At 33.1% G+C, this 16,013-nt stretch overlaps 2 protein-coding genes and 1 long non-coding RNA gene across 5 annotated transcripts; 1 reads left to right on the forward strand and 2 right to left on the reverse strand.

Annotated features, from left to right (window-relative positions):
• Window positions 1-770: 770 nt before the first annotated feature.
• On the reverse strand, window positions 771-2,141 carry LOC146956748 (uncharacterized). Its single transcript, XR_015020850.1, has 2 exons — window positions 2,005-2,141; window positions 771-1,099 (listed from the first exon to the last, which is right to left on the reverse strand). It is a non-coding gene; the product is annotated as an uncharacterized LOC146956748 (long non-coding RNA).
• A 2,750-nt stretch (window positions 2,142-4,891) lies between these two features.
• LOC146956749 (Protein phosphatase 2C family protein) lies at window positions 4,892-7,320 on the forward strand. Of its 3 annotated transcripts, none has more exons than XM_085731221.1 (5): window positions 4,892-5,547; window positions 5,840-6,124; window positions 6,257-6,515; window positions 6,659-6,780; window positions 6,911-7,320. In XM_085731221.1, exons 1-5 carry the CDS (start codon window positions 5,515-5,517, stop codon window positions 7,046-7,048), a joined length of 837 nt encoding a protein of 278 aa, XP_085587347.1. In that variant the 5' UTR covers window positions 4,892-5,514; the 3' UTR covers window positions 7,049-7,320. The 3 variants fall into 3 exon arrangements, with proteins under 3 accessions (XP_085587347.1, XP_085587348.1, XP_085587349.1); XM_085731222.1 differs by having other exon boundaries at window positions 5,395-5,547; window positions 6,671-6,780; window positions 6,911-7,169; XM_085731223.1 differs by lacking the exon at window positions 4,892-5,547 and adding an exon at window positions 5,590-5,702.
• Window positions 7,321-7,544: 224 nt separating this feature from the next.
• On the reverse strand, window positions 7,545-15,956 carry LOC146956750 (COP1-interacting protein-like protein). Its single transcript, XM_085731219.1, has 13 exons — window positions 15,613-15,956; window positions 14,806-14,985; window positions 14,422-14,542; window positions 14,302-14,341; window positions 14,108-14,160; window positions 13,965-14,020; window positions 13,146-13,298; window positions 12,807-13,003; window positions 10,570-12,041; window positions 9,448-10,389; window positions 8,457-8,856; window positions 7,904-7,969; window positions 7,545-7,803 (listed from the first exon to the last, which is right to left on the reverse strand). The coding sequence occupies exons 1-13, from the start codon at window positions 15,669-15,671 to the stop codon at window positions 7,748-7,750; spliced, it is 3,795 nt and encodes a 1,264-aa protein (XP_085587345.1). The 5' UTR covers window positions 15,672-15,956; the 3' UTR covers window positions 7,545-7,747.
• Window positions 15,957-16,013: the final 57 nt, after the last annotated feature.

Below are 16,013 nucleotides of genomic sequence, written 5' to 3' on the forward strand. Positions count from 1 at the left end.
ATCTTAAAAAATTAGTATTAATATTTATGAATACACTTTAAGTATCAATTATACACTGTTTGGATAATTTTGGTAGTTAAAATTTTATATGGAGTTTTTTCTATAAAAAAATTGATATAGTATTTTTATAAACTCTCAGTTTATTTTATTAACAAATATCATAATTAATCCTCAAAACTGACTTAGTCTCTATTATAAGTCGTTCTAATACAATAATTTATGGACTAATTTCTCAATAATATTATGCAGTAATTTGGATTTAATTTTTGTCAAGGATTGAATTAGTTCGCATAAAAATTATAAAGGATTAAATTGGATCTTTTTTTTTTTTTGGTACAGATTAAATTGGATCTTTACTATCAACTAAAATAATAGTAGTTGTTATTTTGTACATTGTTTTTAATTTGTTTTTCCATCATTCAATACTTATGTTAATTATTGAATTATACACATCTACCAGTTTTTATCATCTATTACACCTGTCTTTTGAACTCACCATTCACCACACGTTTTTATCATCATCATTATGGTCAAAAATGTTTTTTTTTTTAAAGAATCATAAAAGGGGTTTATTATATTTATTTAGTTATTTATTAATTAAAAAACTAAAAAAAAGGAAGTGTTATCTGTCTCTCTATCGCGTTCTCTCTCTATCTCCACACAACAACACCTATTTCTCTCTTTTATTGGATCTCATTTTTTTTTTCTCATCCATACAAACTACCATCAGTCCACCTTCTCTCTTCATTTTCAACAAATTCCGACCACTGTTCAGCAAAACCAAAACTACCATTCTAATCATCTCATTGTCCTCTACAAAACTCACTATTTAATTTTTGAATTCTTCCATGTTCTCTCATATTGTCCACCCACAGTGGGATATCCCTTGAAAAGTAAATTCAATCATCCTGTTCATGCTAACCACCACACCAGCAATCACAAAAAATGACCATCGGAGCAACTTCGTCGGCAACCACCATGCCAGAAGTCGGCTCCACTATGCCGGAATTCGTAGTGCATCAAATTCATCTCTTTATGTTGCTGGTAGGTCTTCATGTCATGATGAGGACGAGATATTCTATTCTCCACTACTGTCATACTTGAAACAACAACAACAATCAAATGATAAGATTAGATCTAATTTTTTTTTTTTTTACAATTTTACATGCAGCACAATATTTTCTCTCTTGAATCATGTTTCTATATATATGATTATGTTTTTAGATTAATGAATCTGTTTATATTTTTTGGATCTGATATATATCTAAATTTGTATGGATCTGTAATATTTTTCTTTGTTTAGTAAAAAGAATTTTTTTTTTTGTTTTGATGAAAAAAAAAAGAATTTTTTGTATGGATCTGTTATTTTTGTTGTTTGCTAATCAAAAAGAATAATTTTTAATGGTTTTATAAGTTTGTTTTGTGAGCATGATTTAACAAAACAACATGAATTTTTGTAAAAAAGAAAAACATAGGTTTTGTGCAAATTAAATCAATGAAATGTTAGAAAACACTTTTGATCAAAATAAAGTTGTGTAAGAAAAAAGAAAGTAACATAGTTGATAGCTGAGAAATAAACTATTTTTTTTTCTTTGGATCTGCATTTTTTTTTATTTGTTTGTATTTTTGTGTATTTTTTTAATGCAGAAATTTTTATATTTTGTCATGCTTGAATGTAAATTTGATAGGAATCTCTTACATGATTTAGAGTGTGATTTACTTAATTAGAGACATTAAAAAATAATTATATTTGATTTGTCTTTTACAGTCAACAATATCCATCTCTCCTCTTATCATGTTTAAAGAAGAATATTAATTTGACAAATGCAAGAAGATTATGTTATTTTCTAAGATAAAAAAGATTAGTAAAATTTATGATTTAACAATAATAGTATAAAGTGTATTCTAATAAAATTGTATAAAGTTTGTAATAAAAAAATAGGAGTATATATTCTGATATGTTCAGACATAGTAGAATAAAAAAACAAAAATTATTTAGCATACCTTGATGATAATTTGTCATTTTGATGAAGTTAAAGAAAAAAGCTTCAAGCTGCTCACTATTTTCATCACTGTCTTCATCTTAAACTTCAAACATAAAGAAAATAATGCAATCAACATCAATATGTAATCTATTCATAACAATAATTAATTATAGAAAATATAAGAATATAAAGCAATAACATGTGAAGAAGAAGAAGAAGAAATAGATATAAACATTGAGAAAGAGAGAGAGATAAAAATTAGAGAAAGCCAAAATTATGTTATAGTTCAAGATGAGGAGAGAGTAGAGAAATGCAGATTTTTTTTTAGAAAGAAGGTATAAGAGGGAATATAAAGTGAATGAATGAATTTTGAAATTTGAAATTGGTGAATAGTAAAATGTTGGATAAAAGCTTGCATTCTTGGCAGACCCATGGTTAATAGACTATATCAATAGTGTTCAATCAGAAAAGTGGGTTCCTATACCAAAATATCATATCTACCCTTTGTGTTAGATATAAAATTGAGTTTAGGATAAGGGTATGGAAGTCCGATATTGGTAAAAAGCATGAGATTCAATCTTGGAACATGAATATCCATTTTTACCCCTTGTGAAAAGTGAAAATAGACATGTAAAAAATTATTGGGTCAGGGACAGTTGTAGAATTTTGGTAGGCATTTGTTTTCTCATATATATAATAGATAGTATTGACCACTCTAAGCATGATCAGTGGCGGATCTTGAATAAATTTCTTGGGGGTACCAAAATTGTATGTAATATATATTAAACAGTATCATGAAAAATCAATGAGCAACCAACAGTCCAGTGGTTGGTCTCTTTTGATTGTGGCCTGTGAGAGCTGGTTTGATTCCCCACAGGAACCTTTTTTTTTGAATAATTTTTTTTGAATAAAATATAAAAATTACAGTTGAGGAAGAAATAAGAAATATTAAAAACTACGGAGGCAGGCAGGACTCAAACCTGCGCAATTTCAATAATTTCAATGAAAGATCGGCACCCCTTCCACTGCAACCAATGGAAATTCATGATATAATTATGCCTAATATCATATATATAGCAATGTTGGGGGTTGCCATGGCACCTGGGGGTCTCAACAGAGATCCGCCCCTGAGCATGATACATCTTCTTTTGATCTTATTGTTACATAGTGCATTGATCTTGTTGAATAAGAGAGAAAATGATAGACATATGGTTAAACAGCGTGTTTGAACTATAAGTTTGAGATTTTTTATGTAGGCTTAAAAGCAATAAAAAAGATAACTACAAATGTCAACATGTCATGTGGTCAAATTGGTGTCGACTTGGAATCACTAGTCGATTTGAGCAAACACATGTAAATATTTTCTTTTACGTGGTTGGATGGAGTTAAAGAATTTGGATCTCACATTATTTTGACATTTGGTCATAGAAGAAATTAGTCTAGTTTTTAACATTAGAATTTTTGTTTGTTAACGCCTTCATAAATTTCTATATGTATGTTAGCATGTATCCAGTTATCTTGATAAACAATATTGATTTTAAAATATGGATGTAATACCCCCAACTCATGATCCTTTTGATTGTGCTATCCTTATTTTAACTTTAGAGTAAATGAAACTTACTGCTGTAAAAAAAAAAAAAAATGAAACTTACTGCTGTAAAAAAAAAAAACTAAAGTATTTTTTATCCCCTATTTACAAGTTACTATATGATACTCCTATTTATATGATCTTGCTATTTAAATGTATCTAATTTTATTTTAAGCAAATCTTATTTCCATTTGACAATATTTTGGAGTAACTTTTATCCGGAATCTAACAAATGGTGTTGCCTATAAACTTGTTAGAGAAGCTCTATCCATAACTAATCGTCATTCTAATCCTTTTTGTATTATTGATAAATCTTGTATTATTGATGAATCAATGAATGAAAGATCTTGAGCCTCAATTTAAAAAAGTAAAATAAAGGACAAAGGTGGCATCTAATTACTTCTAGTCTATGTTAGATTTTTTATTCTACAAATCCCGTTGACTTTTGATTCGCTAAAAAACAGTACAATATAATTTTTGGGTGGCACTTTGGTGACATAATGTCACCGTGACATTAAATCTGGGCCACACAACACACACCTTTGTGTGGCCCAGATTTAATGTCACCCATACAACACATCTGGGCCACACAACACAAACCTTTGTGTGGCCCAGATTTAATGTCACCGTGACATTATGTCACTGAAGTATTATCCATAATTTTTGGCAACGTAGATTGAACAAGCAGCAATCCTCAGTAGCTTCTGTTTTACACATTTAAAATGTTAAATATATTTGCATAAAATAATAATCAAATATACAAATTGTGGAGGGGTTTATATATAGAGATGGAGGGAGTATTATGCATTGTTGATATAAACTGTATGAAGCTCATATGAACACAATGTATGCCTATTAAACTAAAGGAAAATGTTAATGTATTGACACCAAATTAATAATATTTAAGTTAAAATAATGCGTTCAACACTATGGAGCGTAGCTAAAAGGACGTGAATATTTATGTGCCATTTGTCATTTCTCTATGGCCTCTGCCGTTCACAATTATTTATTCTTCTATTGTTCCCATTTTCAACTTTTTTTGTATTGTTTGCATTTATGTTCAAATATAAATCAAAGTTATAAATCTTTGTAGACTATGAAGAACAGATATGAGTATATTAGAGTAAGAAACAAGTTCAAATCAATTAAAAATAATAATAAAAAACTACAACCGAGTGACCGAGTCATCTCCCAATAGTTGACACTAAATTACAAACTTAAGAATAACCCATAAAATCCGTCAAACAAAAAGAATAACCCTTAAAAGGGGGAAAGAATGATCATACAAATTGATTGGAGTAATAATTTACCTCAGATCATATGCAATAATTAAACCTACATCATGGATTGGACCAAAATTCATATCAGATCATAAGCAATAATTTAAATAGATTTGAGTACAAATTTGTTAACAAAAGGGTTGCGACTCGTGAGTGTTGGTTTAAAAATATTAAAATAAAAATGGTGTATGTCATGCTGCCATTAAGAAAAAACTGTTTGTTTCATCCCAAACCTTGTGCAATTTTCCTTTGTTTTTATTGAATTTCAGTTTTTTCTTTTGGTTCAATAAGTAGAGCTTGACCTTAACTTGTTATTCAAAGTCATCTTAGCTGAAATTTAAAGCTAAATGGTTAATTCAATTTAGTAGCTTGGGAACTCCCATGGGTATATCTTTGAGTCTAAGTTTAACTTTTGGAACAATATTATTCTAGATTTTGCATGTGCCCATTAAACCAACTTTGTAGCCAGTGCCAAGGAAGAAGAAAAAAAGGCCAATCCATTTTTTACTCAACACCTATATATATATTACCAAAAACCAAAGAAATTGAGTTCTCTCTTATTTTCTATCTAGGATACTTGTTTTACTAACTTTTCTAGTCAACTTCTGCAAATATAAGTTTTTTTTTTCCTTCAAGTTTTGATCAAACAATATTGAACAAGATGAGAATCAGACATCTTCATCTCAAGCTCAAGGTAAGTCAATGTCCTCTCTCCATTATTTCCATATTACATTACATTTAGCGTCTGTCTGGATTTACTTATTTGAGTTTATCTGGTGGCTATTTGAGAGAGGTTATTGAAACAACTTATGACACGTTCATAAACTCTTCAGACACTATAGATCAATGGTGTATTTAGTGTCCAACATATGTCAGTAGATGTAGTTACTTCAATTACTTTTATTTTCGTAAATTATTACTACGTATCAGTGTCGTGTTTGGTGTCTGTGTTAGTGTAAAGCTAATCTAACTACTGATTTGGATAGGCATTTAGGTTAAGAAGGTTTCTGCTAAGATTTCTAGGAAGGAAGAGAAGGCTCATGCCAGCAAAGAAGCCTTCATGGATGACACCAGTAACACATGGTTATCAAGTGGTGGAGCATCATATGATCAAAGATGGTTCTGATTACTCAGATTTTGATTCAGTTGTGGTACAGAGAGAGCAAATGGATCAAACAGAATTGTGGTATTTTGGAATCTTTGATCCACTAGTTGGAGACAAGGTTACCAAGTACATGCAATCCTATTTCTTTGCCAAGAAGCTTCAAGAGGTACTTTGAGTAAACATGATGGTATTGCTAAAAATGGTTTCTTTTTTCAAACTATGCTTCCTTTAAATATTGGTCACTTTATCATGAAAGATTTTTTTTTTTTTAAATGCATCATAATTTATTGCTTCTTAGGCTCAAATATGGAGAAAAAGCAAAGAAATGATGAAGAGAGCTTATCTAGGTGTAAGGGCAAAGATGAGAGAAGAACACAGATATGAAGAGACATGTAGAATGGGTTCAGCATCTGTTATGGTAATCAATGGAGAAAAACTTGTAATAGCTAATATAGGCAATTACAGAGTTGTTGTGTGTAAAGATGGAATGGCTCATCAGAAAACTGACACATACCAACAATCAGCCAAAAGACATTGGTCTCGCAGAATATTTTCAGGTATCCAATGGTAAACATGTCTTTGGATTTATTAGACTTTGGAATAAAATGTTCACTTTTTGTTAAACCATAATATATTTTGTTAATGTTTTTGTTGTTCATCAATAAATGGACTCATATTTTGTTCATTTATCTCATACTAGCATATGAATCAGGAAATGCAGTAGCTAACAAGCAATCTAGCAGCTCAGAACTTGTCATAAGAAGTGAAAGTATTGATTCTGATACTGAATTTTTGATATTAGCAAGCAATGGAATATGGGAGGTAAGATAGAGCACCATTAGAGTAGCATTCATTTTTGGTTTTTCTTTATTTAAATACTGAACAAAAAGAAAATATCATTTTTCATAGTAATAATTCTTTGAAGTAAATGAATCTCCAAATATATGTGTAGGTGATGAAGAATCAAGAAGCAGTGAATCTAATAAGTCACATAGAGGATCCACAAGAAGCAGCTGAATGCTTAGCAAATGAAGCTTTAAATAGAATGAGCAAAAGCAATATCTCATGTTTAATCATTCGTTTTGACTGAAGCTTCACCATATTCACTCCTAATGGTAGTAGCCAAAAGGATGTATCCTATATAGACTGAAAACTGTGTTCCAAATTGCTCCTTACATCATTGACCCTTTATTACATCCCTATTGATCATAGATACTCATGCCATTTATTTACATTGCATGGTTCAGATTATACATTCAATTGACTTCAACTATTTTGGAATAGAAAAAAAAGCTACAATGGAATATTTTGAAATACCAAAGCATATTTAAAAAAAAAATAAAAAAATACAAGTTCATATTAGCATGGTTTATGTGCTACATGTTTTTGAGATGTTTTTATGTTACCAACTTTTTCCTTTCCTAAATTATCAACAAAAAAAAAACCTTTCAATATTATAAATATTGAAATGTGTTGCAAGAAATGGTTTGTCGGATCAAAACAAAAATGGTATTATGTTTTGCAAGAAATGTGTTGTCGGATCAAAACAAAAATGCTCAAGTATTTGTTCCAGTGAACACAGAAGAGACAAAAAAACATCATCCTTAATCACTTGTGGATATCAACAACGTTAGATGAATATACAAAGATCAATTTTATAGCAATACATGACTCAGTTCTCTTTTCCTGCTCCTGACTGACATTTAAGACAAAAAAAAAAGAATCAAGGGTTTAAGCTTGGGATTGCATCAACCTTACCAATACCAACATCCACTCTATCACGCCATCATTATCTTTTTTCACTATTCTTTCGAAATGGTGATAACAATGAAAACGAGCGAGAAGCTGCATAACAACAACATCCATATTCAGATCAGTAATACTACTATAGACATAAAGTTGATTCAAGTCTAATTAGTAAATTGAGCATGCATTTAGTGCTTACACTTTTGTTGAGTTGTGCTGGCAGTTGGAGTTTCATCTTGAGAGATCAAATTCTTTAAAGTATGAACTGAAGATGACATGGAAAATTTGATAGTCAGTTTATTATGTATACATATATAGAATTAAATAAGTATAAACCGAATAATTGAATAAGTAGGACTTCAAAACAATTTGTCAATATCATTGAATTTATGTAAATGCATATATCACAAGATACTTTCAATAGTATAATCATTCAAAAAGTGGAGTAATTTTACAAGATGCACACTATTGTCATAATCTTAAATCTTCATATTCTTAGTTTAGTTTGGTTAACAAAAACTCTAGAAACAATTCTGTTATATAGAAGGATAGTCTCAAAACTCATTTAGTAATGTCAACTTTAACCTAATGGATTGGACCTCAGTCCTCACAGTTTGCTCTTAACAATCATGTGAAGGCTGTGTTTGGTGGATCATGGTACAAAAATTGAGGTCCTAGAAGTGAGAGTGTACTGTCAGAAAATGTTACAGAATACTAGTTTTAATATGCCAATGACTTTAAGAGCAAATTACCTTCATTAGAGGAACCGTTAGTTCCAACCTCATCTGCCTCGGAACCATCGATGCTGACATTATCTGATTCCGCGTTGCGTGTGGCTGAGCTATGACCCTTTTTCCCAAACTTCAGCAGTCGTCTGAACCCTTTCGGCGATTCCTTTGCATGAGGCTTCTCAGTTGTTTCAGGAATCTTTTCAAGTGTTGAGTTCCTGATGTCAGACACACGTGCTTTACCAGTGTCTGCACCGATTGCTGCAGTTTCTAAACTTGTTGGAGCTGCTTTGCCATACTCACTATTTCTTGTACTAGGATCTTCCATGGAAGAAACTCGAGCATATGGGGCATGATATGTTTCCTCAGCAATACAATTGCTGGATGATATTGAAGGTTCTTTTCCTGTATTATCCATTTTGACCTGGTTTTGGAAGATATTATATTCAAAATTAGCTGATGAACTAAGACGTTATCTAATCCATCAAGAATTTGGATAAACAATACCAACACATCTAAAATCAAAATGAAATTTCTTGCACTTAAGTTTTAAAATCAAATGTTATAGAAATTCTAATTATCATAGAATTGGATAGACGTATATTTCACACATAATATTTGAAGTATACAAATCAGATTTTTTTTTCTCTCCTTCAAAAAAAAATCAGATTCTTTTTGTAGAAAATGTAGAAAGTAAAAGGCGGGAACAAATAAGGGACCAAGTACGTTGCTCTGTGATCTAGTGAGCCATTTGTTTATAGGAAAGACAAGACCGTGAATATAAAACATTGTGTTTGCAATACTCATGTTTACCGTAATTATTTAAAGGAAAATGCTAACAAGTGCCCAGAAGCACTTGTTAGCATAGGATGCTAATAGACAGTAGCACATTTGTTCTCATAGTCAAAATATCAAGTTTTTTCATGCACCTTTCCCCTACGACTCTACGAGAGTATGAGCTAACAAGGTATTTAAATCATCATTGAAGTTAATGTAAGTTGTTGTGAATACATACCTCAGTAGATATGGGTTGCAGGTGTGACTGGCTCTCTGAGGTTCCTTTATCCATTGTGTCCATGCTTAATGGTGAAATAGGAGCACGAATGGCAACATAATTGGATGTTGTCTCAGTTTTCTCCGTCACTTTATCACTATCATATTCTTTCTTTGAGGTATAAATAGCAGGCGCATAAGGCTTCTCATGCTCAAGCATCACAACAGTTTTTTCAATGACAGGATTATCATCTCCATCATCTTTACTGGACGAAATTCCAGTTTCACTTTTCTTCAGTATAGTACCTTCTGAATTCATTGAAGACTTGTTATCATTCAACTTCTGTGTCTTCACTTTCACTGATGATATGTTTTGGACTGTTTCACTTGGCTTAGATGTTCGAACTTTCAGTTCTGGGAGGGCTGCTATCTTGCTTTTATCATGATTCACAATAGCAGAAATCTTTTTGCTCTCTGGTCCATCAGATGCTTTAGTCTTTGATTTTGTCCCTGCACCAAGCGGTTTAACTGAGGAAGTCTGACGAACGGAACTCATTTTAGGTTCTGACAATCTTCTAATCCGTGCCATAGATACCTTGGTATTGGTTGCGCTATCATCCTTCTCTAGCTTAGATTCAGGCAAAGAAGATACTGATTGGCTTAATTTGTTATCATTCAAGGGGCTTCTAGTACTCAATCTGCTGGTTTTTGAGGATTTCAAAGAATCAACAGATCCAACAGAAGCAGTTCTGGCAGGGAATCTTTGAAGGGGTGAAGATGGTCCTGGTTCTGAATCACTAAATTTTGATCCTTTATGAGAGCTTGGTGAAAATTTTGATGGAACTTGTCTCTTGGTAGCATGAGATGCCACGGGTGACTGTGTAGTGACTGAGCTACTCTTGGCAGCGATTCTCTTTTGCCTTTCCATCTTCAAAGTTTCTATGCGTTTAATTGCTTCCTTTTCCTAGATATGAGAAAGGAAAAAACAGTGTTGTGTAACAAACAAATGACTTCTCAATTTAATATAACTAAAAAGCATGTTAAGGTTCTGTATACAAGTTTCAAATCCATTTTAAGCTACTTGTATGAAATAGAAACATGAGTGGGATGGGAGACTGGGAGTTATGAGAGTAGGAATGAGTACCTTCTCTTTCTTCATTTTCTGGAGATCAGCTTTGTAGTTTCGTAAACTCTCAGCACGTGCCCGTGCTTCTTCCAAAGGACTAAGTTTAGAAGTCTTCCCTCTCCTTATTGGCCCAACGGACTTTCTTTTATCAGAACTATTTGGAGTAAGTTTTGATTTTGGCTCCTTATCCAACCTCTTAGATCCTGGTTTAGCATCAGCCAATACCTCTTTGTTTTTACCTGGTAGAGCACCACCAGCTTGGGCTTGCATTTCATAGTCTAAAGCAGGATCGTAACTCATTGATCCCCCTTCTGCTCCTCGTACAGGCATCATGCTTAATTCATCTAGCTGATTATTCATACGGTCGATCCCGTTTGAGGTTTTTTCTTTCTCTTGACGCACCATTGGGAACTCAGAGTCTATGTCGATCATGTGTCTCTCAGCATTTCCTGCGTCATTGACTAGGATTGATCTATGCTCCAACATGTAGGAATCATCATTCATATCATGAAACAACTTCCTTTGCAAATTATCGTTTGAATAACCTTGTCCACTTTCGGTGATTTCCAGATCTGAGGAAGGATATGGATTACCAGACCGACTTTCTTGTTTACGAAGAATGAAATCATCACTAACAGCCTTCCTTGAACCACTGCTTCTTCCATGTACTTCTAAAGATTGTGCATCATCTATAGTACGACTGCCTTGAACTTGATGCATTTCCCGATCATTCAAAACTAAAGGATCATTGACTGAAACGTGTTTATTTCTTCTCCTGTCATCCACCTTTTCCATACCATATTGATCTTGGTCAATGGCATGTCTATCTTCATCAACATCTCTCAGTAAACAATTTTGGAAAGCTTGCCAGTGTCCTCCATCTGCATCCTTCACATGGTCTGTTTCTTCCTTATCGGACGAGCTCAACTTCTTCAAAGATTCTTTTCTTGATCCTCTCCTTTTTGAAGTCTTCGCATGCTCCTGTTCATCAATATCTTCATCAGTTTCAGAGACAGAATCTGAATATGATCCACTGCCAGAGGAGTTTTCAGTCTTTGTTATGTAATTGATATTCCTAATAACCACCATGCCAGATTTCTGTCTACCCGACCGGCAACCCTTCTTCCGTCGATCTCCTGTCTGCGAACCTTCCCTCTCCATATCCACTTCATCATGCAACCTTGATTTTGAGGCTTCTACATCACATGTTTCTGATCCCGTATTGCTTTGTCTACTATCCATGGAATGCCTTCTTAAACCCATATTTTGACCAGGAGTTAGTCTAGGGTCGTCCATGGGTGGATAATTGGGCTGCATATATGGACTGCTTCCAGGATATGGTTGATAGTAGGGTATGCCTTGCACTGGATATGGCGGATAGACTGGTACAGTGCCTGGTGGAGAATGAACAGGCCAAGGAGGGAACATGTGATGTGGAAATTGAGCATGCATGTTGTCTTGGGGGCCTTGACGGTCCATTGGAGGCACATCTGGAAAAGTAAACAAAAATCTCAACACACATTTCTAATAATCAAAGAAAAAAGGCAGATGTACTGTGCCTATCAGCATTTAAAAATCTCAGTTGAGGAAAATTATAAGCCAGATATCGCGGGTAACCATACACGAAGACTTATATATCCCCTTTCAAAACCTGTCACGTGTATCGTAGTTCATTTTTATCAAAGCAACATTTTGCATTCCTACATGGAACTGTTTTACAACAACAACCAAGCCTTATCCCACTAAGTGGGGTTGGCTACATGGATCAATCAACGCCATAATGCTTTATGATATACCACATTTATATCCAACTAATTAATCTCTAGATCTTTCTTAATAGTTTCCCTTATAGTTTTTCTAGGTCTTCCTCTACCTCTAGTGATTTGACTACCCTCCATCCGATCTACTCTCCTTACTACAGAACCTATATAGGTCTTCTCTCTACATGCCCAAACCACCTAAGCCTAGTTTCCATCATCTTTTCTACTATACGTGCTACCCTAGTTCTCCCTCTAATGTTGTCATTTCTAATCCTATCCCGTCTAGTCTTGCCACACATCCAACGCAACATCCATCCTCATTTCTGTTACGCTTAATTTACTTTTGTTTTGGTTCTTGACAACCTAACACTCACTCCCGTTTCTGTTACCACACATGGCACTGTTTTGAAACAACAATATTCATCCTTTCAGGACATTTATCATCCATAAATTTACAAGTTCACAAATTCATAACGTTCAGGAATTGTCAGGTACCTGAACTTGCTTTCCCGTTGTTCTCCGAGTCAAATTCAGTAGGGGATGCAAAGGCCATATTGGGAAGTATAATGCCAGAGCCATTTAATGCAGTGAAGTCTGGGCGGTTGGACATCATTTCAGCAGCTTCGATTTCAAGCCATTGTCCAGTTTCGTGTTTTCTTTTCCAAAGATCTCTAAATTTTGCGGATGCATCCCTGATAAGCGACAAAGAATAGCATTGGTAAGATTGTCCAGATGTCAGATGTATGTTACAGGTCAATGGGAGAAAGAACACAACTTTTGACCAACCAATATTTAAGGTCAAAATGGTGTATGAAAAAACAGAAGTTCTCTTACATCAATCGAGATGCTCCAAAGCATTCAGCAAATGACATCAACGCAGGTATATAGTCAATGTCAAAACCAGCAGCAACAGCGCGTGCAAATGCCATGCCTTGCTCTTTCTGTAGAACTGATTTCCGCGTTTCTAGGACTTTCAAAAGCTGAACTCTGAGAAAATACGTGATAACATTGAATAGAAAACATATGTTAACAATCTGTTTCACACTGTCAAAAGAAGCTTTATGAATAACGAACAAATTAAGAAAAGAGAAGCATATTTATCTTATCATAGTTATGTGCAATTGTGGGAAACAAGAAACTCAGTCCAACAGAACTTTAATTAAAAATTTATAACAGCATGGAAAATCTTGTCCTAATAACTTAGGCTGTGATAGACGCATTAGACAATAATTCCAATTGCATTTGAAAATAATCTTCAAATAATTGTAAATCAAAAACTCATAGTCTTCCAAGATATTGCTTTTAATGCAGTGGTGGATAACCAATTAACCTCGAGATGTAAATACCATGTTATCAGAAACCTTATGTAAGATTCACCATAAAACTCTTAACAGAAGTTAGAATTGTCTGTGATGTAAAAAAAGGTGTCAAACTTTGTACTATATCATCAAAGGTTTTTAACACATTTGCTATATTTTCTATAAGCATACCCTAGCATGAAACTTGATTGATACAACTTCAAGTATGCAAAGTATGGAATGTACACTTGTCGGATTATATCATTTAATCAGAGACGACACTAAATTAAAAGTTATAATTTTCTACTACGAAAGATGGTCAAAGAGTGGAGGAAGTAAAGGAAACGGAATTTACTTTGAGTTTCCTTCTAATGTGGCATGTCCATTTGCTTCAGGTGGATGTGCATCAGGCTGACACATAACCATACAATTAGAATAATAAATGAAGTTAATAAATGAATATGGTATGTATTATTGAAGACCTATTAAGTTATTAACCTTGTAAAGTACAATCGCTTTCTCCTCATTAGTATCATGTTGAGTCTTCCTACCTGTGCACAGCAGCAAGTTTTGTAAGTTGTATATGTAAATCTTGAAAATCTACGCAGAACATTAAATACACTCATATTTGTTTAATACAAGTGAGTTTTTCTCAATGATAATTTGAAATAGACTTGTTCTTTCAAATGTACCTTCTGTATTTTCTGCATGTTTTACTTGGTTTTCTTCCACCTGTAGAAATACATGATTACTGAAACATTCTTTTTAAGTGCTGACAATCAATCATACAATAATGCTTGATATTTACTTACAGTGCTAATCCCCATAGAATTATTTCCTTGAATCGCAATTGCCTCTTCAATTTGTAAGATTTCAGATTCTGTAGTATAAACACGTTCCAATATCTCAGGAGTGTTTACAAAGCGAACAAACCTATATAAGCATAGAAGATTAGTCCAGCACACTAAACTAATTTTGAATAAAACGTGAACTAGAAAAATTGTCATAATCGGAAGAAGAAGAAAAAAGTCTTGCAATCAACTATTACAAGTTACCACTTCTATGCTTAATTTCACTTTCTTTTCAAAATGTCATTCTATATCATGCGATAATACTAATGATAATGTTTATGAAACATCAATTTTGAAGCTCTCTGCTAAACACAATAATAAACACCAAAATATTAAGAGTCAAACCTTTCAAGAGTTCCCTTGGTAAACCATGTAGCATCACTGCCACCCTCAGGCTCAAGAACAATTGAATAACCACCCTTGTCTATCTGATCCTGAGCAGCCTTCAAGTGAGAAAGAAACGGATTGAGCAAGCCTGAGGCAATTTTCTCCTTCTTCCCATGCACAGTTATAATCAAGTCAAACCTGATATATACAAAGGCAGAGAGAGTGATGGATCAAAACCACAAGTCCACAGACAATGTGTAAATCTTTTGAACATGCTTTTGCATAAATCAACCAGTAACTAAAGTTACAAGTGAAAAAACAACGGTTTCTAACTTCGTAAGTGTTAGTGCCCCCTTTCTAAATTTGAATTCTAGTACTTTACAATCATGCATACAACATCATTGTGAAATCCACAAAACTTCAAATTTGATTACATACAAAATAGTACCCTAACCAAATACAAACTGGAAAATGCTCAGAAATTTCCATAAAATTTAGTATTAAACTTTGCACATAAAACCAATGTTGCAAAAACCATATCATGTTACTTGGCTCCAATTAAATTAAATCAACAAACTTGAAAATAAAACATATCTTCTAAACCACTATTTACCAAATAAAGAAATAACCTAAAGTCATTAACATCCTTAAACAACTTCAGTGTCACCAAAACCAGCACATACACAAGTATTAACCAAGGCACAAAAAAAAAAACTTCACCATTGCACACAACACAAACTTGTTCACTAACTAGTTCAAAGTTTTGAACAAAATATTGATGAATTCAACCCATTGATGAATATTGAATGAATAAACTATTATTACCTTGTTCTAGTGGGTGTGAGTTGAAAAACAGCTGAATCCAACCTCATTGAAGAATTCATTTTTTTGTCACAAAAAAAGACCCAACAAAGCTAAAACTAATAATCCACCAATAGAGTTCAGAATCAGATTAACAATCCAAAAGGGTCATCAAAGATCAAAAAAACAAGCCAAAATAGCTTCAATGAAAGAAAAAGATAGTATTTTTATATATAGAACCAAAAAAAAAAAAAAAAAAAAGGGGGACGTTAAGTAGAAAATGTGAAAGAGAAAAAAGGATCCAAAGATTGTGTTATTGTTTTTTGTTCTTGTTGTCTTTGGATACCAACTCCAACCAAAACCAGTGTGAGAGTGACAAATAATAATTTCAGCAATTTATTCAGCAATTTAGAGAGAATAACAGT

The sequence above is a fragment of the Medicago sativa genome, chromosome 1 (genome assembly GCF_051527215.1).
Source record: "Medicago sativa cultivar Bolivia chromosome 1, Bolivia_mono, whole genome shotgun sequence".
Taxonomy (NCBI): Eukaryota; Viridiplantae; Streptophyta; class Magnoliopsida; order Fabales; family Fabaceae; genus Medicago; species Medicago sativa.

Coding starts and splice junctions, on each gene's coding strand:
- LOC146956749 (XM_085731221.1), top strand. CDS start 5,515: ATGAGAATCAGACATCTTCATCTCAAGCTCAAG. Junction 5,548..5,839: donor ATCTTCATCTCAAGCTCAAG/GTAAGTCAATGT, acceptor TGATTTGGATAG/GCATTTAGGTTAAGAAGGTT. Junction 6,125..6,256: donor TTGCCAAGAAGCTTCAAGAG/GTACTTTGAGTA, acceptor ATTGCTTCTTAG/GCTCAAATATGGAGAAAAAG.
- LOC146956750 (XM_085731219.1), bottom strand. CDS start 15,671: ATGAATTCTTCAATGAGGTTGGATTCAGCTGTTTTTCAACTCACACCC. Junction 13,299..13,964: donor ACATTAGAAGGAAACTCAAA/GTAAATTCCGTT, acceptor GTATTTTCTCAG/AGTTCAGCTTTTGAAAGTCC. Junction 13,004..13,145: donor TTTGGAGCATCTCGATTGAT/GTAAGAGAACTT, acceptor GTCGCTTATCAG/GGATGCATCCGCAAAATTTA.